The sequence below is a fragment of the Kryptolebias marmoratus genome, linkage group LG11 (assembly GCF_001649575.2).
Source record: "Kryptolebias marmoratus isolate JLee-2015 linkage group LG11, ASM164957v2, whole genome shotgun sequence".
In the NCBI taxonomy this organism is placed as follows: Eukaryota; Metazoa; Chordata; class Actinopteri; order Cyprinodontiformes; family Rivulidae; genus Kryptolebias; species Kryptolebias marmoratus.
In genome coordinates this window covers 11,077,077-11,103,577 of record NC_051440.1, presented here as the reverse complement: position 1 = coordinate 11,103,577, position 26,501 = coordinate 11,077,077, and the positions used below count along the sequence as shown (strand labels likewise).

Sequence of the window (26,501 nt, the reverse complement as noted above, 5' to 3'; positions counted from 1 at the left end):
TTATGCGTGAATATGATGAAAATTAATACAGGAAAATCGTCAAGGTGCTGGGAAATATTTTTTTTAAAGTTACCAACATGAGGCTGGTACCTTGGAGTTAATAAATATTTCCCTTTTCTCTGTGAAACATCTTTTGCTTGGGACTGGTGATGCTTACACTGCATAAAATGCAGTGTTTTTGGATTATAAGAAAGGACTAAAGGCTGAAACATTTTTCTACTATTGTGTACACATCCAGAAAGCTGTGGTTCCATCAAAACTATTACTGTCTGAGGTTTACGTACACTTACATTTTGGGGTTTTAAATTATTTTATTGCACTTTTTTTTTTTCCAGGACTGATTAAACAAGAACTGATACACATATGCACACTCTCACTAATATTTGGTTAAACATACCTTAGCAAGATGCGCCTTGACCTTTTTGTATCCATCAACAAGCTTCTGGCACAATTCTGTTGGGATATTTGACCACTTTTCTTGGCAGAATTGGTAGAGTTCATTTAAATTGGTCGATTTCTTGACACAAATTCATCTTTTAAGCTTAATCTTCAAAGGCTAGAAGTTAGCCTGCTTTATCCATCCAGAAACCAGTTTGGATGTGTATTCGGGGTCATTATCCTGTTAGAACTCCCACTTGTGTCCAAGTTTCAATCATCTACGTGTTGATTTAAGTTGAAGTTGAAAAGTTTAATCCTTCTTCTTTATTATTCCATCCTCTTTGTCCAATGCACCAGTACCACAACATGATGCTACCACCACCATGCTTGACAGTTGGTACAATTTTCTTCTGTTTGAAAACTTTGCCTTACATACTTCTTGTCATTGTTGGTCAGATAACTCAGTCTTTCTCTCGACTGACCTTAAAACCTTTCTCATCATGAGCATGACATCCATGCAATTTAAATTATTTTTATCTGCCTAGCACATTAAAAAGTGGTGATAGCTGCTGCAAACACCTCCCCAAATATTTGCACTTTTTGTTCATTTATATCCTAGAAGATCAGTCACCCACATTGTACTGTACACTGCCTTTTAGAGAACATGTTGCTACAGTGTTTGAATGCATAAAATGCTGGCAAATACGTCTTTATCTGCTTGTATTGCCAACAGTAGTTAGCATGGTCACCCAGCGCAACATTTAGTAAATTCTGCTGCGTTGTGATGTAAAAAATTAAACTGACAAAGCTGCAATTTGGTGTTCCTCTTTGGACTAGAATATGAAAATTGAAAGCAAGAGCTGGCTTTTTTCTCTTTTACACAAATTTTACAACATCTAGAATTTCTTTGCTAATAATTTATACTCTGATGAAGTCATCTAACCAAAATTATATTGTAATCATGCAGAGAATATACAGCACATGCCTGGATCTCTGACCCTGTGTTATTAGTGTAATTATATTTTTTGGCATTACTGTATCACTTCTTTCTTTATTCGCTTCTTCTTTACCTTCTTACCTTGCAGTGCAGTGGACCATGTACGGTTTTTCTTTGAGGTTTACAATGCTTTGCTCTAATCAAATAACAACCGTATGCTGTTAGCAAGATTTCTCAATTTTGTCAGTTTACTTTAGACATCAAATGATGTCAAACAGCCCCAAGGGAAAACTAAATAAGGTATTTTAAAGTCTGCTGTCCATCTACACAACTGTCCTCACAATGCTTTTAATGGTCATTTTTTTCAGTTGATGAAGGGGAAAAAGTGAATGCCAGAGGCGCTTTATATTCTCAATTAGCTTTCCTTAAAAAGCCTGGTTTGGCGTATCAACCGCGTTGGCGTTTCCCATAAAACGTTAGCGATTGAAGATGGAGCGAGAGTGCAGAGCGAGAGTTTGTATATGAAAGCCTAAATCTGCCCGCGTCCTCTTCAGGGACCACACACTTTATGGATTACTTCCTCCTATTCTTTGCGCCAAGAACAGCATAACTCGTGCCGGCGCCGCGCTCTGTGATGGCAACCAGGATAAATGGTACAAACAGCGGGGGATGCATGGCAGCTTAAAAGCCTCTGTCCCGAATAAAAGCTACAAAGTATTCGAAACTGTCGGAATTTAGCGACGACGTCCGGCCATGTGAAACACAAACTCTTTGGGCAAGAATGTCAACTTATTGTTTATCTTTTTCTTCCTACTTTCTCTCCCCCCCCCAAGTTAGGTCAACAAAACAAAAACTTCACTTTGTCCTTATCATCATAGAGCAGAAATATTTTTTTAAGTAAGCTGCCTTATGTGTGATTGGGAAAAGCTGGGTTTTATGTAAAATTCTTAGTTTTTGGTCCAAAAAGAGGAACACTAACTCACTGAAAGTCCACAGCTGCTGGCTAATTCAGAGTGATGCCCTAAATATTTCTTCAGTTTTTGTCCTCAGTGGTTGTTTGTGTCTCGTATTTGAAAGACCAATAGCACGCACTTCAGATTTCTCTGTGTATGCGGTCATCTTTACGCAGCTAGACACATTCTCCTCTAGCATATTTACACTCCAGAATAATAAAGCGATCTGCCAACCAAAGCAATGTGAGTAAAATATGATGGCCTGAAATCTGACCTTCCGTCTCGATACAGGCTCAAACTGCAATTCAAAACATGACTTGGAGCCTTAAACTTTAAGTTTGATTGTAAATCCTGCATTGAATGTCGAAACAGTACTCATGTTTTGTCAAAAAAGGGGGAAAAAATTCTCACTTAGCTTCAATATTAGACATTTTACTGAATTTAGATCTAGAACATGTTAACCACTCAGTTGTCGTGTCTAAAAATACATCCGCATCACGTGGCAGGATTATCAAGCTTCTGTTTTTGTGGTTTTTCATTAAATAAGAGAGAGTGGTAGTGTCTCATCAGTATAAGTGTCCGTGGGTTGTTTTTTTTTTTATCAATTTAATCCAAAAAGCACCTTTTTATTGACAAGTACAATAGTAATGAAACTAGCATTCCTTAAAAGAATGAATGTTTTGCTGCCTTTCATGTCAGAGTTTTAGTCTAAGATCATCTTGTTTTGATAAATGACGAAGTTAATATCTAACATGATCTGTGTGAATGACTCGCAGCTACTACCTCTCCGAGTTTTAGCTCAGTATCTGTAAAAACGACTGAGTTATAACCGTCTTTGTGTTTGCCAAGATCGGTTTGCTGTTGTGGCCATCTTAAATTGGGTTGATTTCAAAAAGTTAATCAGCTGTACGTGTTTATTGAACGAGTGCTTTACACAAGTTTTGTTAAAATCTGTCCAGAGAGAATTGAGAACTTCATTAATATTTATCCCCTTGTTCATGTAATATTTTGTTATGAACCCCTTTCATAGCAGCGGGTGATAATAATTACTTCTGGGAACACAACAGTCAGGTTTATGTGTCTTTTGGGTTGTTTATAATCAGTTTTTGTGTTATTTTTAGATTTATTTCCTTTGTTATTGTTTTCTGTGTGTTTCAGTTGTTCCACGTGTCCACTGTTCACCGTTCTTCAGTCAGTTTCTGCTCCTCAGCACATGCCCCACCCACTCTCACCTATTCCCAGTTAGTCATCATGCTCAGGTGTCTCCACTCTACCTCATCAGCTCCTGTCTTTTTATGTCCATTCTCCTGTACCATGTACAGTCTGGTATTGTGTATTTTCATGCCATGCCTGAGTTGCCGCTGTGTTTCTGCCGTGTTTTGTTATTCTGTTTGCATTTGCTGCCATGTCAGCTGTTTGTTTTCTTCGAGTTCCTCGAGTCGGTCTGTTTTCAACCTCGATGAACTGTGACAACAACAATACATAATGCTCAATAATTTTGTGTGTGTATGTGTGGAAAAAAAATTGCCCATCATTCCAATCTTTTTTCCCTTACTGGAAAATTGCCATGAAGCACTTTACTCATGACCTCCCGTTCCCCTGACAAGTGACTAAACTCGACTCCCAAAAGCATTTTTCTTTTTTTTTTTTTTTCACATTTAGCAAAACATGCAATGTGACGTTGAAAAACTGAAAGTAAGCAGTCAGCTCTCTTGGCCGTTTTTCACGCTTCCCAGATGTCCGTATGAAAGCTGGCTTTTGTTTGCTGGACAAGTCTCACACAAGGTGGACACTCTGTTTTTCCTGGCATGTCTTGAACAAACACAGACCGATTACGCTGAACTGCCTGGCATGCCAGGCTGTGATCTACAGCTTTCTTTAGACTAATTTGCAAAAGCTTAGGAAACATGTTGATACTCTGCAGAACAAAAGGAGCGGAGATACGTACGTAACAAGAATGTCGACAGGATTCTTGGGCGAGCACGTACCTCATGCTCCAGTAGACATTTTGTTTCAAAGAAATGCAACATAGCCCGTGCCAGCCTACTTGCCACAAGACCTGAATGAGCTGCAGCTGCTGGGTGACTTTGGAAACTTTTAACAGAAAATTTCAAAATTCACGTATGTAACGTGCCCTGACTTCTTCTGCGTGTGTCTGCAATAATGTGTGGCTCCTTTCCCACCCTAACCTTGGATCTGCATTATTCATCTGAGGCACTGTTTCATTTTTTGTCCACCCCACTCCAACCCATCAGTGAATTAAGTCCCCATCCCTGAATACGTTTTAATATTCTGCCCTATTGTCTTCAAAATCCAATGTCCTATTGTAGTGGACATGCTCCACCTTCATGCACAGTGTAGGTACTATAGTTAACAGTCTATGTTTATAAAGCACTAATTATCCACTAAATGTGAATGATCTTTTTTTACAACTACAGTGTCATTAAGTAGTAATACTCTCTTTACAAGACTTAAGTTTTATGAGAAAGTAATACACCGAGAAGAGTTTTTCTACCTTAACGTTTAATAATTAAAGCCTAACATTCCTTGAAGGAATGCAAGCTGCCCACCGCCTTTCATGCCACGAGTGTTAAACTAAGATTATCCTATGTTGTGAAATGATGGAGTTCTAGTTGTTTTGGCCAAACCTTGAAAAGGATGTAAAGTACAATCCATGCAACGTTAAGATATTTCATGTAATTTGTTAGTGGATATAATGGATATGAGTCTCTGCTACTACCACACCAAATTTTAACTCAATCTCTGTAAACTGACTGAATTATCAGCAGTTTTTGTGTTTGCCAAAGGTTGCTTATCTGTGGTGGCCATCTTGAATTGAGTTGACTCCAAAAGGTATTGTGTTGCAGATATACATTCAATAAATACTTTATGAGAGTTTCCTAAAAATCCACCCAGTGATACATATATATATATATACAAGATATTTTACTAACACAACAGACAAGTGCACACAATCATGCCAAAAACATTATCACTTTCTTTGTGTCCTTTGGCAGAAGGTGATAAATAAATCCTATTATTAACAGTGAACAATAATTGTTAATAGTTCCCAAATAATAACTATTTAATCAAAATATAACTTTTTCTCCAAACTCAGGTTGTTTAAAGAATGATCTACAGCAGGTAAGATACTGATTGTTCATGACAGTTCCACAGAACCCCATGTCAATCTGAACTATTTTAAGTACACACACATGTCTGGGGTGCAATATTCATGAGAACAGCTCAGAATGTGTTTCTTGTAAATAATAATCAACTTGTATTTTCCAAAATATGTTTTTTTAGACAAAAACTGTTATTTATTTTTTGTGAAACAACCCGCATGTTTTTAAAAGAAAAAAAGGATGTTTGTTGATTCTTCAGATGCCCTGCCTCGAAGGCTCGTGCTCTGCAGGCTCTTGTTCAACTGTGTACACACGTCTGTGTACATGATGGAGGTGGCATTTTTGTGTGTGTGTGTGTGTGTGTGTATGCAGAGATGGATGTTCGTTCACAGCACTTCAGTGGAAACTTGGCAATAAGCCAACTGCTGCCCATGAGGGCTGGTAAACACACTGTGATGGATCTCCTTCTATGCACTCATGTGCCAAACACAATGTAAACTTGTTTCCATCACTCCATTTAGTTGTTCACTCTTCTTTTTCTTTTTTTTTTTGTCCTTTTGGTGTGCACAATTTAAACCCCGAGTCATGCAGCAGCTGACGCAAAAAGCACAATCATGTAATATTTAATGGCTCTTTGCATCTCATTACAGTTCTGCTTAAAGTGCAGTTGTCATATTCAGATTTATGACCGTCGAAGCTGTTTACAACCCTGGCTACCTGAAGCGTAAATCATGGCATCAGTGTGTTTTTCTACTGAACACAGACATGGGGAAGGAGGAAGAGGTTAAACGGTGAACGAGTGAGTTCGAAACGGGCCTTTGAACTGAGTTTGGGTCTGATCTGTCAGCGGCCGCCCCACAGAAGCCAGCGCAGGTCTGAGCGAGGTCACATCTGACAACTGCCCCCATCACGCAACATCAAAACCAGATGTCTGATGAATTGCTCCTCATAATAGGTTCCTGTTTCACAATGGACCGCGTTATTGCCTAATAGGGTAAGACAGTAACATGTGCAATCCCCCAGTTGTTAAAATTCCTATGGGTAATTCAGAATGGCCTCTGGACCTGTTTGCGGAGAGAAAGACGATTTCACAAGATTTCACAATGGGCTTTAGCCTAAGATGCATCACACAGTCTGGTTATGGATGATACCAGTTATGGGGAAAAGCAAAATTAAACCCATTTCATTTTGATCGCGGAGACTTTTTTTAAGCTTTTATTTTCAGTCTATAACATAATCAAATTCGCTACGCACATCAGACTGATACACAAAGAGATTAGTTTCCAGGGCGACTTTTTGACCCTGGATTCAAAGGCCAACATTATCCCAACACGAGAGCGGCTGCTTTCTTTCTGACTTCAGCTCGTTCTTTCTGCTGTCCTGTTCTTATCTTGGGCTTGTGAAGAGGAAATGTTTCTGTTCCTGTCACCCAGAAAATAAACCATTTCAGATAAAGCAACATTGTTTCAACTCTTCCCAAGGAAAAGTTACCCCTGGGCTGCGATAAGGTGAAAGAAAAATGATTGTGACAAAAATCAGGTTGCTTGTGGAGCCGCGGGGGTGGCTGTCCTCCGTGATGCACGGCCGGGCGCTCGGTAAACATGTGCTGAGAGGTGATGGACGTCGCGGGCCTGGCCTCCTCCTGCTCCTATCGCTCGCTGTTAGCGCGTTGTCTTCTCCTCTGCTCCTCTGCTAATCACAGCCGACGAGGGGAATGCAGGCTGTGGCACCGAGTCGTGCTGACAGGTTTTAGTTTGGTGGAAGGAGCGCAGGTATTACAAGACTAGAGGGAGGAGTAAAGGGCTGCAAAAGCAAGAGAGAAAAGTTGTCTAAAACACAACATCATGTCTTAATTTAGTTGCTGCACAAAGAAAAGTTTGGATTTAAAAATGTGTGCATACTTTTTTGTTTTTGTGGCAGTAAACATGATTGTGATTACATGATCTGTTTTTTTCTGAGAATGTCTGTTTGCATATAATACATAGATTCATGTTATTGAAACCGAAAGACAAAGAAGCAGACACCAATGTTTTTGCTGTTTCTTTGTGTTCATCTGTTAGCAAAATATCTCATGAACCACTGGACAGATAAGTCTCAGACAGTAATAACTGGATTTACATCTACAGCTGATTAACCTTCAGAGTCAACCTGATTCAAGATGGCCACCACAGATAAGTGACCATTTTAAACACAAAAATGGTTATAATGCAGTCATTTTTTATAGCTCCTGAGCTAAGATTTGGTGTGAAAAAGCTAAGATTGACCCTCAGCACAAACTTCAAGCACTAACAGATTGTGCGAGATCTGTGTTTAAAACTTTGCCATTAACTATAAGAGTCAACTGTGTCTATTTGTTAGCACAATATCTCATGGACTATTTAATAAATTTTAATGGAACTGCAAGAAAGTTACATTTACACCTGATGATCGTTTGAAGTCATTTGAATTAAAGATGGCCACCACAGCAAATCAGTCTTAGCCTACATATAATGGTTATAACCCAGTCAGTTTTACACATAATGAGCTAAAATTTGATGTGGTAGTTGCTGAGAGTCATTCACAACCAATACTCTGGGTGTAAATTCTTGCATAACATTGTTTATTACGGTTTGACCAAAATAGCTGTAACTCCATCATTTCTCAAAATAAGATGATCTTTGTCTAAAGCTCTGGCATAAAAGGCGGCGGGTGATATGCATTCCTTCAAGGAATGGTAGGCCTGGATTTCCTGAGGCTGTAATCCCAAGAGAGTGTTACAGGGACATCTGTGGGAACACACACATGTGCCTCACACTAATGTACTAATGTATGTAATAAAACATTGATGTCAGCCTCCCGCTGTGACACACACCCTCATCAGTGACACCTAAAGTGGCGTGATGGGATGAATATTTCAGTGACCCTTATGGGTCACCCTTACTTGGAGGCAAAACTTGCAGGAACTATTCTGGGAATTTCCACAGGAAGCAAACTGTTTTCCATGCAAACTTTCTTTTGTTTGCGTCTACACAGTTTTCCTCAGTTAAACGCGAATATACGTCAAAGCAGGATATGTAGTTTCAACGCTGGAGACCTTGCAAAAAAAGAAAAAAACAAATTCTACACCAAGGCCACAAATAAAAATATGACATAGTCTAATATGTTATGTTTGTTCCCATAGAGGAACTCCAATTAAAAGCTTTTTAAATTACAACATAATTCAGACAAAATTTGCAAATCTTATAAACCTGTTTATCAACAATGGAACATAGTAAACATATCAAATGCTTAGACTAAAAAAATTGGCTATTTTTAAAAAAAAAAAAAGGTTGTCTTGAATTTTAAAGCAGCAACACATCTGACAAAAGCTGGTAAAGGGCAACAAAACGCTGTAAAAGTAAGTGATACAAACAGGAAACAGCTGGAGGAGCATTTTGTATCAAACAATATCAGAAAAATGTAAGAATCTGGAGAAATCTCTGAGCTCAAAGGACAAGACTGACAGTCAATACTCTGATCTTCAGGTCCTCAGGCAGCTCTGCATTAAAAACAGGTCTGATCACTGCATGGGCTCAGGAACACTTCCACTAATCACTGTCTGTAAACACAGTTCACTGTGACATCCAGTAATGCTGATTAAAGCTCTATCAGGCAAGGAAGAAGACAGACGTAAACACCATCCAGAAACACTGCTGTCTTCTCTAGGCCAAAGTTAAAATTAAAATGGACTGAGGCAAAGAAGAAAACTGTTTCGTAGTCTGACAAATCTAAATTTGAAAGGACTGTTCAGTCTGTTATCAGCACACAGTTCAAAAGCCTCTCTGATGATATAGGGGTGCATTTGTGTCACTCATGCAGCTTCCACATCTGGAAAGGGTCCATCAATGAAAGCTATTTACAGTGTTTTGAACAACGATTATGCTCCCATCCAGGGGACGTCTTTTCCAAAAGACGATCTTGCATATTTCAGTAAGACGATGCAAATCCGTAAACTGCATCCATTATGACAGCATGGCTTTGCATTAGAAGAGTCTTGGTGCTGAACTGTCCCGCCTGCAGTCTAGACCTCTCACAAAGTGAAAACATTTGGCGCATCATGAAATGGAAAATCCAGCAATAAGACCCAGAAGTGTTGAACAGCTAGAATCCTCCATCAGACAAGAATGGGACAACATTCCCTCCAAAACCTCCAGCAGCTGCTCTCCTCAGGTCCAGATGTTCACAGACTGTTGGTAAAAGAAGAGGGGATGCTTCACGGAGGTAAACATGGACTTGCCACAACTGTTTTGATATGTGTTGCTACCATAAAAATCAAAATTAGCTTCTTTTTTATATAAAAAAGTGCAATTTCTTAGTTTAAACAATCAATATGTTTACTATGATCTACTGTGAATAAATGATGGGTTTGAGAGATTTACAAATCATTGCACTCTGTTTTTATTTTCATTTTACACTACGTGTTTTTTGGAATCGGGGTTAGATTACACAAGTTTAATTTTGCTGATTATTTGTCCTGTTAAATGAAAGGATTATGTTTATTTTTTAACTAAACGACATATTTCATAGCTAGGGAAGGAGACAAAGATAAACTAAAACCTCAGTCAGATGGAGAACTACGCCTGCTGGACTGGCTGAGGATTTGGGGCTTCCTTCGCTGCTCCCTGAGTGGAGTATAGGAACTTGGGGGTGTGAATGAGCTCAAGACTCGCGGCTGGTTGGAGACAAACACTCCGGATTTGCCGGAAAACGCCGCGAAACAGCGAGGAGGACTCTCGCACTCCCCTACCAGCAGCTTAAATCCCCTTCTGCCGCGTTTTATCCTCGGAAGGAGCGGACGCAAAACGGTGTCATTTCGGGGCGAGAGAGAGTGGACACACAGATGGTTTCTGCCTGAGTAGTTTGCAGGAAGGGACAGATGTTTTGCTGCTGCTGCTGTTGCGCGGACCCCGGGCCGTGGTGGAGCCCACAAAGAGAATGACAGAAGAAGTGAACGAGACGGCGCGCCTCGAAGGGGCAAAGCGGGACGCGCGCGCGCGCGCAAAGAAGCAGTGCCCTAGATCTGTAAAGCATCTGTCATCCGGGCTCCCTTTATTTATTTATTTATTTATTTTAAGCGTTTTGGCCCAACAGTTCTTCATCCTAAATCTGGAAAAAAAATAAAGAAGCATGCACTCCCTGGAAGCACATCTCCGTGCGTAAATTGGAGAGACGCGGTTTCGCTCTACTTTTTCTAAAAATGCGCACAAGGACTAACATCTATTTTGTTACTGCCCCGTAGCAACACTCGTATGGACGCATTATAGACTTCCTCATACTTCATATCTGCCATGAGTGATGATGGCGGTGTCTGCAGAGGCTCTCGGCACCTGTGCGCACAGCGGCGCCACTTGTGAGAAAGCCCACAGCGCACCGGATCGCAATAGTTATGTGAAAACACGTGCCACCCCACAGTGCGGTGACCGAGACTGCGAGACGTGGCCGGGGCTGATGTTTACAAAAATATGGAGTTCCCAGAGCCTCTGGAGTGCGGTGTGTGTGGGGTCGCTGTGTCTTTCTCTCGCCGCGCTGCTCAGATGTTCAGAGTGGAGAGCAGCTGAGGCCAGCAGCAGCAGCAGCAGCAGCAGCAGAGCTGAACACACACTCTCCCTTTCATCGTCCCCCCTTCACTTTGTTTCAGGCTGCGCAGCGGAGCTGTTGCAAACTTGCTGGAGTGCGCTCTCGCCGCTCTTCACGCTCGTATGTGCCTTCTTCTGGGTCGGCGTGTACCTGATCCGCTGCGGGGCGCTGATCCAGACCGTCCTCTCCCTGCTGACCTTGTGCCACCTGGGCGAAGTCGCGGCCCGCTCCCTTCTGGACGGGACGGATGAGCAGCTGCTCTCGGCCAACGCCGCGGCCGTGGTCGTGCTCGCCTGCGTGGCCGCTGGCGCACTCATGGTAGCGCGGCTGAACCGGGGCACGTCGGTGATCGTGTTCATCAGCCTGGTCCGGACCGTCTCGCTCCTGTCGCTGCACCGAGTGCGCGCCGCGTGGAGACCGTACGTGGCGTACCTGCTCGGAGTGCTGGGCATCCTGCTGGCGAGGTATGCTGACAGGCTCCTTCCCAAACAAGGGACGCGCGAGGAGGGCTGCACCCCCGTGACTGGAGCCAGGGAAGTGATCCCTGTATTTAAAAGGCGCAGGAGGTCCAGTTCTGTTATCGCCTCCGACATGGCACACAGTCAGTCCAACAGTAAGTCCCATCGTCGGACCTCTCTACCATGCATCCAGAGGGACCAGGTAAGAAGTTTCTGTCCCGTTCAGCTCTTCTATTTCTGGCTTGTTTTCTTCACCTCGTGGCGGATTTGGGGTCTGTGGCAAAAGATCAACTGCCAATAATGACCACATTCTAATTTCAATAAATTATTTTTATCTTTTTTGTGAATTGGAACATAGAGCTGTGGACTCTAAAACACGCATGCTACAGAATAATAACAGACTAATGGTGATAATAGCTCACTGCAATTAGAAAAGGAGCAGTATTTTCATTGACCTATTATTATTATTATTATTATTATTATTGAGCATTATCATTTTTGACTATACGGATTCACTGTTGAGTCACTTTCCAAAATCTGATTAAATCCCACTTTCTGTTTGATGTTATCCATGTTTTCCAGTCCCATTCTCTAAACACAAAAGCAACTAAGTGAAAAAACACCATATTGTGCAGTTTTATGATATATTTTTCTGAGAAAACCTTGCAGGCTTCAGATCAGACCACAGAATATCACATATGTGCAAATGTTTTATAATCCATCATCCACATCTTCTCTTTTTTTTTTAAAATTTGGTACCAAGTTTAGCTTTTAGTTGTTAATGGCTTGCTATTTTTGAACCTGTGCTTTCGAGCGCTGATGAGAGAGAAAAGCTGAGACTATAATGTCAGTGATTCATCTTATCTCTAATGAACTATGTCAGACATGATCTCTAAGCCTGAGTGTCTGTGTTTTTACATCAGTTAGAATGAATGTGTAAACCTCTGATAGTGATACACCTGCGGTAGAAGAAGGTGGTGGAACGGGGGTTTCCCTCTAATAAACTTGTATTGAGTCGTAATCAATGAGCAAGCTGAACATGTGAAGGGGAATCAAAGTTTTAGGGCGATCAAAGGTTGAACGATGTGTTCGGAGATGAGAGGCTGCAGTGTCTGAAAGATGTCCTCGTTTCTCGGAGGCAGTTAGTGTTTTTCTTTGAGGCTGCACTCACAAGTTTAAAAAATGAAATTATTTTTAGTTGTTTCCTTTTTTTTTGCCTCTCCGTCTGAAGTTTAATGGAGCTGAGGTGCATGCGTGCATTTCCTACCGTTGCTGATAGGAAATAATTTAGCTGTTTACTGGAACTGACAAAGTGTCTGTTTTTGAATGAATATTGAGTGGTGTGCTTTGAACATAACATGATCATAAACGACGGGTTGATTTAACCAAGAGTAACTCTGAACATGTTTGAAATGGTGTTTCAAAAAAAGCTCAAAGTGTTATTTGTCTTGTCAACGCTGTTCTTTAGTTCTGTTCATTGTTGCTTGAAAAAATGATTTGATGCGTTTTGCATCTAGCCTCACATCCATTGATAAAACCAGAGGGAAAGTAATAGGGTGTGACCGTTTAACCAGCAAAATGAATAAAACAGAGCAATTTAAGGGACATTTCAGTTGTTTAAAGTGGGGTTCTGTGGAAAGATTACAAACAATTGATATCTTACCTGTTAAAGATAAGATAGATAGTTTTAAAGTTTAATTTTGATGAAACTGATGAGCTAATGGCTAGTCTAAGCAAGGCCAAGACCAAAGAGGAATATTGCTGTCTTGAAAATAACTACAAACTCAAAGGTTTTAGGGCATTTAATGCAAATGTCATTTTAGCCATTTTATACATTTTTACACCTTTAGAAATTTCACATTATACAAAAAAAATCTTTTGATATTTTTTGCTGGAAGTGCCCAGGCAGCACTGAACAAGCTACAGCTAGTGGCTGGTTTAAAAATTGCATTAAATTTTTTAGATTGAAGCTGTTTTAAGATGGCACCAATCCACTGGGATCTTGGTCCCACTCGGACTAGCCGTTAGCTCATCAATCTGGTCAGAACTAAACTCTGTTTCTCCAAACTGAGGTCTTCCAAAGAGCTATCTACAACAGGTATGATATTGATTGCTCATAACCTTTCCACAGAAACCCCACTTCAAAAGATTTGAACTACTGCTTTAGCACATTCTGCTTTCTTTTCTGTTTTTGTTTTTTTTCCTTTGTCCCTCAGTTAAAACTGAGCAGGATGGAACTACCAGACAAACCGAGTAAATCCCCTGAGACGATTCGGGCATCTGTGGGTGCGCTTCTCTCCCCTCTGCTTCTTTGATGCTCTCTGTCGCGGCTTTTTGTTGTGGGACACGAAGAGGGCAGCGCTCAGACTGTACATTGTGTAAAAGCGGGGAACATATTAGAGTTTCCACGGCAAAAGCCCGACTGATCCTTTTCATGTGTCTCCTAAGCAGTTGACCAGTCATGGCCTGCCTGTAATTGAGACACACACACATGGCGTACATATGCTGTCCCGGCCGTGTCTTCTTGTCTGTGTGGTCTGCAGTGTGTAAACAAGCCCGTGCTGATCCACACAAGTCATCACCTCACTGACCTTGGGTTCTGGTTTCCCCTATAAGGGTGGGGGGGGGTCTGACACACTTTTGGGAAGCCCACAATGAAGCCCCCACATGGTGATGAGAGCAGGAGAGGTGTCAGACAGCAGAGAGTGTCTGACTGTGCCTGAATAATAATAATAATAATAAAAGGAATAAAGAACTTCAAACTAAAGAGATTGGTTGACATGTTTGCTCCGCTGCTGCTGCTCAGTAGAGTTAGTATATTTTAAAAAGGCATGGCAAGGATCTGAGCTTTGTTACTGAGTTTCTGTTGACATTACTGCTGTGCGTCTGAAGTGTTTGGAGACTGGTGTGAAATACAGTAAGCTGGACGGAAGCTTGCATTTGATACGTGTTTCACTTCTGGAAGTTCTCACAACGGACCTTGAAGTCCTACAAAAAGCTCCTCCAGATTGACAGTTATCGCCTTGTGCCATAAAAGGCGAGCAATTAGGGTAATTGCTTGTGTCTGTGTGTGTTTATCTGTCTGTCTGTTAGCAAACCCAATTCAAGATGGCCACCACAGCTAATCGGCCTTAGCAAACACAAAAACAGCTGCAACTCTGTCCGTTTTATGCATACTGAGCTAAACTTTGGTGTGGTAGTCGCTGAGAATCGTCTCCGTCACGCACCCTGAGCTCTGACAAGTCGCCCAAGATCCTTCTTTAAAACTCCGGCATGCGGGGAATGCTGGTTTTGTTACCATATAAAAACAGTTCAGTCTGAAATAAAAAGAGCAAAAAGGAATTGTTCTGCCTCCTCATCCTCACAAGCTTTAAAGTAACAATGTTGCCCTCTGACGCTCCGCCAAACCCTTCTCCAAATCTGCGCTTCATTCTGGAAACTAGACTTGATAAACATTCAGTTTCCCTCCTTTTGATTACCTTTCTGCTGCCAGCATCCATCAGCCCTCTAAGCAGAAGTATTTTGCAAAACTGGGGTCATCATCCCCATCAGGAAGGTGATTATCAGCTAATCTGAAAGCAGTTAGCGGGGGCTCCTGCTGGATATTTCTTCTTTCTCCTCGGGTTAAGAAGAAACGACGAGCCGGTTTTTCTTTCTCGCAGCTCGGGATATTGAACTGGGGGACGAAGTGTGGAATTGTGGTGTGGATCGCTTTTCGCAGCGTGAAAGGAAATTTGATTCTCTCCTGCTGCAGACATCAGCGCAGTCACAGAACTTTCTCCCCTTACGAGCAGAGAGAAGCAGTCTGCCATGTTTCCAGCAACACAGCGAGTGGTTGTTTTTATTTATTTTTTATTTTTTGCCGAACCTACCTGAGTTGCAAAGCTGCAGCAGAACTGATTAGGCAGCGAGTGGGAGTGAGTTGCTCCTCAGATCGTTTTCTTCGTTCTGTAACAGATGCCACTCCCTCCACTGCCATAATTTTCACTCCTTTTCCGAAGCACTTTTCTCCCTGTCCTCTCATTGACACCAACACAAATATTATCCCAACCTGAGGAGGAAATTCTTTCTTAACTTGGATGATAAAGATACTCTTGAAACCTATGATAATGACTTCCTGTGGAATGAGATCCAAATACAATTACCATTGCTGGTGTAAATGCTTTCCTCGTATTCTATTTTTGCCTCACCGTCCGTAATTGAATTGTATTTTGGATGGAGGTTGTTGATAGCCTGGAGGGCAGTGATTTACCGCTGCACACTCTCATTCTTAACTGCTTGTTTGTATTCTAAACATACGGCCTCATGGGATGTGATGGTTTGTTTGTTTTTGCTTTTTTTTTTTTTTTTTAACTTTTTTTAACTGGGCGCACATCCGGGTTGCAAAAGGTCCCAATGAAAGCCTCCATGTGCACTTAAAAGGAAGGAGAAAAGATACAAGCGTTAGCGTGTTATGTCTCATGCTTTAATGATCAGCTTCACACTTCCAACCCCCCCATCCAGTCCCGGTGCGTACGTGAAGAGGAGGAACGCAGTGCAGGAATTAGTGTTGGAATGAAAGTAGGTCATTTAAGGTTTTGTTTACCATCCAAGCAAAACAGCAGGCTCACCCCCACCCCACCCCCCACCAGCTCACTTTCACTTTGAAACTTGAAATGTCAAACGTCATGTTTTAAAAGACTTTATGTTTGTTTAAAGCAGCTTCCATTACTGTCTCATTATGTAGTCGTCACTGGTCGAAAAGTATCATGGTTCAATGAAAATGCATTTGTAAGGAGCTTATTATCACAACTTCCTGCGTACATTGCAGCTGTTTTACTGATTCGTCTGTGTGATACCTTATTAATATGTCATTTGCTATATGTTTTTATGTACATGTTTATCTGTGACTTCTATGTAAAACAAAGAAAGGACTTAGATATGAGTGGCGTTTAGGAGGATTAAGTGACATCTTGTGGTTAAAATAAAAAAGTCTGTGGCCAACATAATGCCATATAACTCATCCAAGTGTGCAGAAGATACTGCCGTGGGAATCAAAAACATCCTAAAATGCAAAAATAATGCAGTATAAGTAGAACAGAGTTGGTTTTTGCAACTGTGAAGACACAGATGACAGTGGGAACTCTAAAAAAAGAAGATTATATTGTCTGCAGCTATAAGCTGCTCACTAAAGGGTAATAAAAACAACAAAGTTCAACTAATACAACTAGATATTTGCTTGATTTTATGTATATTGTACAGAAATGTGATTTCAAGCTTATTTAAACTTGTAACTGAACTGTTTCTCTGTATTCCTCAATCTTAGCAATGCGAAGAAAACTTTAAATAGCAATGATGGTTTAAAGCTACAGAAGTAAAACCCAATTTGCAATAAAGCAGAATTATCCTTTAAACTCTTCACTACACGACTCACCCATCTGTGTCCAGTTCTTTTATTACCTTCATTTTACAGAAACAAAAGTAGCTCATATTCTTTTGCTGCATCTCTGATCATCTGAGCCAACCAAACCGGAGGCCTGGGACTAAACCAAATTTCACTTTATCCTCTCCTCCCTACCCTTGGCATTGCTACTTTCTAGTTCCCAACTGATTACCATGGAAATTGCGGCTGTCTGTGTGTGTGTGTGTGTGTGTGTGCAGCAGCTTGATGGCTGCCAGCTGCTGCAGCCCAAGAGTTTGAATCTGCTGTGAGAAACACGGAGGGCCTCAAACCACAGACACAACCTTACGCAGCTAAAAGTGCTAGATATGCACAAGCCTCCCAATCCTAACACGCATATTAACACCTCAGCTTCCTGGTAACTGGCTCGCCTTTGAACAGAAACGTACAACTCGAAGCCTCATGTGTGTTCAGAAGTGGATTACATGTCCAACTTCTCCTTTTTGGTTTTTTTTTGCTCCCTTTTGTCCGGTTTTCTGTTACCGTAAGAGTACTTCATGTGATAATGTTTACAAATGTCATAAATGTGAAAAAAACAAAACAGAAAAAAACAAACTTGAATATATATTGTTAATGTGAGTGTATATGTAGACACCGTAAGGCTGGATAACAAATACAAACCAACCAAAGAGTTTTGAAATCATTTCCATAAAAATACCACTGATGATTATTTATTTTCAGAAGTGAAAACATGTTTTTCTCCTAAACCCTTTTTTCCTCAATGTAAGCCAAACCTCTCAGATGTTTGATGTTTTTAAAACATGTGAAGTCACGCTGGTGGTTTTTGTTTTCTTGCTGATTTTTCTTTTTTTTTTTTTAAATTTCATTTTTTTCAACAAACAAGGCGAAGAGGGAATGCGTGACATCACGAGAGTCACTATCATATGTTCACCTTAAACTGTTTTGGTTTTGAGCCATTATTTGAACAATCAACAGCAACAGCAAAAGCTTAAATATGAATAGTCATGTTTATTTGTTCTGATGGCACTGCCTGATAAGAGCAGATGCAGACAGATGGTAGGAAAATATATAAAAAAAATTGTGTCAAGTGTAGAAAAGAAAATAAATTATGAGAAATTACACAAAAAAAAGAGTCACACATGGAGCCAAAGGAAATATCAAGTAATTCCAGCAGAAACATTGTGACCAGAGAGTGAGGGACAGATAGTTTGTCCTGCATGTTTGGCATTTCTGACAAACCAAAGTATTTCAAAACTTTGTAGAAGATTTAGGAAGTTATAATTATTTAAATTTCCCCACACTGAAAACCCGATATGTACTTGGAGTTACACTCTGTTAATTAAGGTGAAGTCTGGCAAACAAAATACAATCTTCCTGAAATTAGAAAAAGAGTTTAATTCTGTTAAACCTACAGAAATGTCTGACATATTCCATTTCTTTGCGAACTTTTGCACAGTGACAGCTTAGAGGAGCGACACAGACGTTCTTCCAGAGAAACATTAACCAGTTTTACACACAACAATGTGGCTTCTAACGCCTCTTGTGCTTCTTCTGACTTTATCTTTAGACGCTTTTTTCAGATATTACAAACAGATAACTTTGAGTCATCTTAAGTCAGTAATAAAAAGTGCTATTGGTAGTACAATTTAGCCACATAGCTATGGTTTGTTTAGAAATGTAAATAAACAAATAACACAGGTCAAGCAAGTTTAATGTTGGCCAATTTCAGTAACCAGCTTGCTAAAGTGAGAATTTTCCAAAAACACAACGCAACTTAAACCTGATTTTAAAACAAGGTTAATATTTCTGCATAAATAGTTTTAGATGTATCTTGTCTGAACACTTGTACGCGACTCGGAACAAGCGTTTCGTTCTTTTCAAGTGATGGAAACAGGTCATCGTGGAGAACGGAGTGTTGCACCTCAGGCTTTTCATTTGTGTTTGTCAGCTGAAGGGCCTTTCAATCACACTGAGCTCACATTTAATACAGTAATCCTTTACACGAAGGAACATTCCTGCTTTTGCCCCACTGCTGTAATGAATTGGAATGTGCAGGTTGGGCTGTGGGCCCATCCATGCAGTCCCCCCNATCATGACCTGAGCCAACACCAGCATCCGGTGCTGTCACCAGGTGTGCAGCTGGCCTCTAACAAATGAATGGACGCTCTCACATTGCCCCCGGGAAGTGTCTGCCACGGCGTGTGTGTGCACGGGTTGCAGGGAGCATAACATGTTAAAAACAAATGGGAGAAGCAACTCCTAACTTTCTGCTGTCCCAGTGTTCCCATTTGGGGACTACACTGTCCCAGAAACTGATCTCATGGCCTCTCATCTGCGTCTGAGTTCAGGGAGGAAGTTCAGCTTCTCCCTCAGGTCCTGCATCGGTCATTGTGTCTGTGTTCGAAACGGAGCAGGCAGCGGTTACTTCTGCCGCTGCTGCTGTAATTCATCTGACAAGCAGGAACATTTTGAACCCCTCTGACTGCATCTGTCCAATAAATCCAAACATAGTCAGCTATTAATTGATCATATATTTTAAGGAGATGACAAGGGAGGAAGATTTCGGTGATAGATGAGTGTGGTTAGTCTTTCACTGCCTGGCTGGTTTCAGCTAGAGAGTCTAATGAAGAGATTTAATTAAACTGAACATTCAGCATAAGTTATTGGGTCTCAGTTTAACCATGGAACTGCTACATGTCCCAAGTTTCAACACACGTTGAACACAACAGCAGAAAAATGTTCCCTCAGAGTAGGTTTTATTAACATATAGCACGTGTGATAAAAAGCATCTAAGTACATGTTCACGGTACAGACTTTTTTTTTTACTTTGCTGTTTTTGTTTCACTGAAGGGAGGCACTTTTTCTACTTAGCTACATTCATCAGTTTGTTTTAGCAATTAATTTGTGCAGATTCAGCTCAGCCAATTAAAATGTTTTTTTTTTTTTTACACATTATCACATATATGAACTCAGCAATAAAATGTTAAACATCTAAAGCTTAAAGTTTGGGCATGTCATATTTCTGAGGGAAAAAAAGCCCCAACAAACTTCAGCAAAATCACAACGAGTGTGTCCACAAATCTGTTTTTGCTGCAGTAGAGTTGGAATTGCATCAACCCCAGGATGGTAGTAGACTTTTATACAGACATCATTTTCAGATCAGATATCTGATCTAGGCGTTATAGACAGATATTTATACTTATTATATTTTCACAAATTTTAAAAGATAATTTAGGCATACAGCCAAGAGTTTGTTACTTATTCAGTATTAAAAAGAAGTCCACTAGTAATCTCATAAATATAAACAGAAGATTTTTTTTTTCCCTTAAGGCCCATAAAAGTCTTTTTTAATTCCTTATTTATTTCATCTTTGCCGGCCATTGCTTTTATTTAGCCCACAAAACGAAAATGTTTAAAATGAAGCTTTGTTTTCTTCAAGAAGCCCAATTTTGTCCTGACAAAACATGATAAAAAGTTTAAAAAGAAAACAAAAAAAAAAGACAAGTCCATGTAAAGTGGTCCAAAAAAAACAAAGTTGGGCTTTGTGGAGCCTGATAGTTAAAATGTGGTCCCATAAAACAAAAGGATTTTGCACTTTATTTAGCCCAACTGGTTTGTTGAAATTTTGCAATAAATAAATACATTAAACGCTTATAAACAGGCTTCTTTTAGTTTGTGAAATTTGTATATATTCAACCCACACAAAGATATATTTTTTTAAGCCCATCTAGTGAAGCTCACATTTAGATTCTAAAAGATGTTTGAAGTAGGTCTTAATTTATTTGCATCAATCAAAACAAACAAAATGATGTTCAAAGCTGGGCTTTGTTTAGCCTATCTGATGTATAATTTAGCGGAATCAGACATAGTCTTACGCACAAGTATCAAATAAATGAGCGTGGAAAGTGTGAGCATGTCAAAGCTGTGAGTACAGTCTGTGAGTAAACATACGCTCCACAAATGTAAAGCACAAACTGTTCTTGCAGCATTAAATTTATCTAGATAAACATTTTTTTCCAACTTTAAGAAGAAGGATAGGGTGTAAGGGGTGAGATAAATATTTTAATTTCAAAACTAAATCCTTCAATTCCAAGTGCTAAGTAGTTTACTCAGCAGGCTGCATGACTTCTCAGCTCGGTGGCGTGATGCAGGGAAACGTGTTATTGTAACTTGCGCCTGGTGAGCCCTTCCTGTCCCTCCAACCCGCTGCCTCACTGGCTCTCCGTGTCTGTCTCTGCAGCCAACAAGGCTTCTGCTGTTCCCTGCTCAATGCTATGTTTTACTCTCCAAATATGTTTGAGAGAGCGAGAGAGAGAAAAAAAATCTGTCTGTACATCTGTCTGTCAGTCAGGTTATTTCACCCTCACAGCAGCATGAGTCTTAGAATGTGGGTCAGGAGCTGTGTTTTTACATTTACCTTCAATTATTAAACGAGCAGAGTTATATTTGTGGTTCTGCGCTGAATTTGCATAAATAGAGTCTAAATAATGTACATTTTTGGGAGGCACACCAATGTTGTAATGCTTGTGATGATGCTAAGTAAAGCTAGTTTTTATTCGCCGCGTTGTAAACAGGGACGGCAGATGGTCAGCATAAGAAAATGAAGTTTTTTAACAGATAAAATGAGGGAAAGAAATCCTTCAGAAAACTGCTGCTGATGACATGTTTTTTAGTGTGATGAGAAGTGTAGACAAGTAGGTTAAAAGGAGAATCCATTTCTTTTGAACAGAGTTTCTGTGGAAAGGTTATGACAAATAAATATCTTACCTGTTGTAGATAGCTCTTTGAACAACCTCTGTTTGGAAATATAGAGCTTATTTATGGCTAGATTATTAAGCTTATAGTTCAAGTAAGGCCAGGTTCGAAGCAGATTTTGGCCATTTTTAAACAACTCCAGTCTTAAAAAATTTCACAACAGTTCTTGCGAAATCTATTTTTATTGCTGTCTATTTCACAACACACATTTTTTTTCCAAAAGAAATATTATGATGCTCCTTCCTGAAGTGCACCAGACTGCATTGCTACAGCTAGCTGCTGCTGCCACTAATTGCTCTTGCAGATACCCATAGATTTATTTGTATATAACAATGAAAGTGACAGAGGTGGAAAGGTTTACAAAATAGCACTGACATGAACCACTAACAAACTTTTGTTTCAAGATGAAAGCTATCAACTTTGTTCTTGGTCCCGCTCTGACTAGCCCTTAGCTCATCAATCTGGTCAACAATAGACTCTTTTTTTCACCAAACTGAGGTCATTCAAAGAGCAACAGGAAAGATTTTAATTGTTTATAATGGTTCGACAGAACCCCACTTTGAAAAATCTGAATTGTTGCTTTAAGAACACAAATGCTTGTTGCTAAGCCCTACATTGTCTTGGAGATAGCTCAGATAAGTTTAGGTAAAATTCATTTATACTTGTGTGAGGATGGAAAAGATGCAACGCACTGTATCAGGAAAACCTCAATCAATACTCATCTAATACTTTGGAACAAATTGTTGTATATATTTTTATATAAACAACAGAATGCCTCATGTTTTGTCAGTATCTATGTTTTGAATGAAGAAGGTGAAAATTTGGGCTCATGTGGTTGAGATAAAGAGGTGTATCTTTATGAGTCCAGAACTACCTCATGTTTTTGTTTCCATGCTCTCTGTCTGAATAACTTTCCTTTAGATGGGTTTTATTTCTACTCTCTCTGGTTACTAAGTCCTCCTGGTATGAACGGTGAATCATCTCCATATCTTTTCTCTTGATCATTTTGATTTCTTCTTTGACAGGGGAAAAGGTTTGAAGACACACCATGTAGCCACCTCATTTGAAATCAACATGTTCTGTCTGTAATGATGCTTTTCTTGAATTTAAAGTGACATTTTAGGTTACCATTGTGTTTGCTTTCTTTCATGAATAATTAGTTCTTCAGCCCTTTTTGTTGTTTGTTGTTGTTGTTGACATGGCCAGACCTACTTGGGGACTAACCTTCAAGAACTTCAGCTTGCTCGGCGATTCATCATGACTTCACAGAGAGGATTTCCATTGTAAGCATGCGGTGGTTTTGGCAGAGCTCCAAAGACTGGAGAGGCAGAAGGACTTTTGACGTCATCTGGAAACGTGACCCACTTCTCAAGAGGAGAGGAGCCTTGGGCTGGTTGGAGCAGATGTTGCACAGATGAGCCTGTGCGTGAACACACAGGCTAACACCTATTCTGCATGCACGCTCTCATCTGCCTCTATTTTCCATTAAAATGCCCACAGAAAATGAATGAATGGCGCGGGAACTTCAGCAGGGTCTCATTTGGGTTTGCGGTTGTACGCAGGCGTGAACTGATGTGGTTGTCTGCTGTGCATTGGCAGAAGAGGTGGAGGATGATGAACGGGAGGCTGTTAGTGGGTCATTCAGGTCGTATCTTGCTGGTTTTCTCTTAACAGGTCTCAGAGGGGTAGAAGGGGGCCTGAAGCAGCTTCAACATTATGTCTTTCAGCTACTTTGCTCTTTTAACGTAAACTGGATGTTCATCTCTTTACTGGTTCCAACAGGTTTCTTCTCATCCTTTTTGCTATCATTAAAATGTTACATAAAGTTTTTTGTTGTTGCTGTTGGGCTCTGTTAGGTATTGAGATGCTTTAATAGTCACTCTATTGCCTCTTTGCACCATTTATTAAAAATAGGAAGATGCGTGTCACAGTTTGTTTCAGTAAAGGAATAAAACTGCTCAATCTAGCTACTTTTTTAAAAAAACATAATTTTAAAAAGATCTGTAATCAATATATATATATATTTTGTAAACAGTGGATCATGTGACCACTTGTAGGCGTCACTCATAGCCACAATGTGAACCCACAGAAAATTATTTCCTGACTCTGCAGTCCCTCAAAGTTCCAGAGAGCTTTAGCATAAATTAACTAATAGTTTTGGTTTTCTGGCCTCCAACTTTACCATTTTGGTTTCAAGCAGCAACAAGCAGCTGTTCTGAGTAAAAAAAAAAAAAAAAACCCTCTGTATGCTGTGTGTCCAGCATCAAACAGAAACGAGTTTAAAAGCTAAACGGTGCAGTGCATGCAGAGCAATTAGCATAGACAAATATTTGTGAAACAAATATTTCCATCAGGAGATGATAGAGAATAAAAACTAAATCAAGAGAAAAGGAAAGCTGGCATAAAGGATGCAGACATGTCTACAAATAACTGCTCCAAATACTGTCAGACCAAAAACTACTGCAGATTTCTTCTCCCCTATCTATGTCTTGGATTTTCCATCAAGTACATCTTTTTTTGTTCTTTAGTTTCATATGTTGTTCATGCTTTTTCCTAGTCCTTCTTGAACAAGTGATATGCACTTACTGTTCTTTTGACTAATTTCTTTATGTTTTGTTGTGCTTATTTCTTGTATCATTTTAACATGTTCAAAATAAAACCCTGGATGAATCAGTCACCATATGAATGTAAACAGTTTTCACTTCGGCACAGACGGGCGTTTTGTCAGAACAAGACTTTGGTGTTGGCTTTTAATTAGCTGGATAAAACATCAAATATCCGACTCATTTTCAGTGTCCCAGATTTATGTTGTGAAGCTGGTATCCTAGCATATTTTTGGAACTTTTTTGATGGAATATGTAAATTATCCATCCATCTACAGTTTTTTCTTTTACCCACTGTTCCATGCAGGGTCACGGGGGAGGGCGTCTCCCTCCAGCAGACACTTATTGAGAGGCGGGGTACACACAGGACAGGTTACCGGTTCATCACAGGGCCACATAGAGACAACTGAGACAGACAACCATTCACATATACACTTTTTTCTAGTGGCAACATGTTGTTAATTATGTTGCATATAGATATAAAAAATAAAATGTTTTGCTTCACGATCTGCTCGTTTTCAGTTTTTGGAGAGCAATTTGCAGCATTCAAACACTGTTACAGCTTATTTTTTGCATATTAGGTTAATCTTTATTGCCCAACGCCATGAAAGGTGGGAGATAATGTATGTTCGTGTGTTCATTTTTTGGACACATTTACTGAAACTCACAGAAAGTCATCAATGGATGGATATTTACATAATGGCTTGGAGTCAACCTAATTCAAGATGGCTGCCACAACTAATCAACTTTAGCCCCCCAAAAAATGGCTATAACTCAGCCATTTTTACAGATGTTAAGCTAAAATTTAATGTGGTAGTAGCTGAGAGTAATTCCCAGCACACATTTAAGCGGTAATTGATTTGTTTTCTTCTATAGGGAGGAGGTTATATCATTAAGGGGGTAATTTGAGCAAATCTTTGTGTTTGAAGTAATCATTCAAATACTAACAAAGAAAATGGTGGTACTTTTGGAGGCAGTTGGCTCTGTCTGTGATACTGTAAGTTCACAACTTTTCACGAGGCAACTCAGTTTACTATTACTGGTATGTGCGTTGTCGGGTCTGATGAGAGGCAGCAACCTGAGAGCAAAACCAGCAACACCAAATGCTCCTAAAGATTATTCCTGATTTTCCACTGACACGTGCGCACATACAACACACACTCTCATAAAAGAGGCTGGGGCCACAAATGTAATAAGCACCCATTCATATGCACGCTGGTGGAATGTTGAAAACTGATTCAAGGGCCGCTGGATGAAGGGATCAGTGGGCTTGTTTTTAGTGAGTGTAAGATTTCCATCATCGCGCCGCACGCTCCAGAAAGCCCAGTCCAAACAACACAAACAGTGTCTCTGAAGCTACTGACAGCTTTGATTCTGCCTTTAAGTCAATAATCTGCTCTCACTCTCTCCTTCCTTCTCCTCCCTCCACTACTGTTAGGTTTACGTACTTCCCTTTTCATGTACCCTCAACAACGTTTATTCAAACGGCAGCATAACTTTTCCCGTTATGTTCCCTTTTTCCACAATTTTACATACAGCCTCTCCCTCCCCACGTCTCGGCCAGCATCTTTTGTTGTTTCCAGACAGTGGTGAAGCATATTGAAGGCAATGTGTGGAATGTCAAACCCAGAGAGAGGCAGGGACACACACGTCAACACACACATTAACACACAGGAGGAATTATTCCAGGAAAGTGGCTTCTGCGCAGGCGATTAGATGAGGATCCAGTGGCCCTTTGCGGGCTTTTTACATATGGTGGTCATATGATGGAAAAAAATCTGGAAACAGGGGCTGGACTTTACAGAATCTAAGATGACACATGTTGGAGACACATACATATTCTTGCCAAAGTCTTTTTCATGCCCTTCACTGATACCTTGGGAGCAGTCTGCCAGCCAAGTTGTTCATATCTACAGAGTCCTGGCTGCAGGTTGCAGCAACCTGCCACACTTCAGACTGCAAACATACCCTTCTCTATTCTAAGAAATTGGAATTTCAACATGTTCTAACATTTCTTGAATCATAAACCCTTACAAATCAGTCTTTTATTTTGAAAAAGTTTGAAGAGCACGTATGAATATAAAAGAGTTCAAACAGTCATCAGTAGAAACTATTATTTTTGCCAGTTCTCCAACTGCAGTGGCTGCCAGTGTGGCTCCTAATTGAGACGGTGTAAACTTTTGACTTTAAGAAAACAAAATAAGGGGTTTTCTTAAGAGTTTTTTGGGGGTAGAATAAGGCATTGCCTCCAGTTTATACCCCATTCAAAGCAAAACACTATTTGTTGCTCATAACT

General features: G+C 40.2%; 1 protein-coding gene across 2 annotated transcripts in view; it reads left to right on the top strand.

Moving 5' to 3' along the window:
* Nucleotides 1–10,081: 10,081 nt before the first annotated feature.
* LOC108230157 (cGMP-inhibited 3',5'-cyclic phosphodiesterase A) overlaps nt 10,082–26,501 on the top strand; it is a 79,846-nt gene continuing 63,426 nt past the window's right edge. For both annotated transcript variants that reach the window (XM_017406134.3, XM_017406133.3), the window contains exon 1: nt 10,082–11,648. In XM_017406134.3, the coding sequence (XP_017261623.1) occupies nt 10,707–11,648 (942 nt within the window). In that variant the 5' untranslated portion in view covers nt 10,082–10,706. The remainder of the gene's footprint in view (nt 11,649–26,501) is intronic.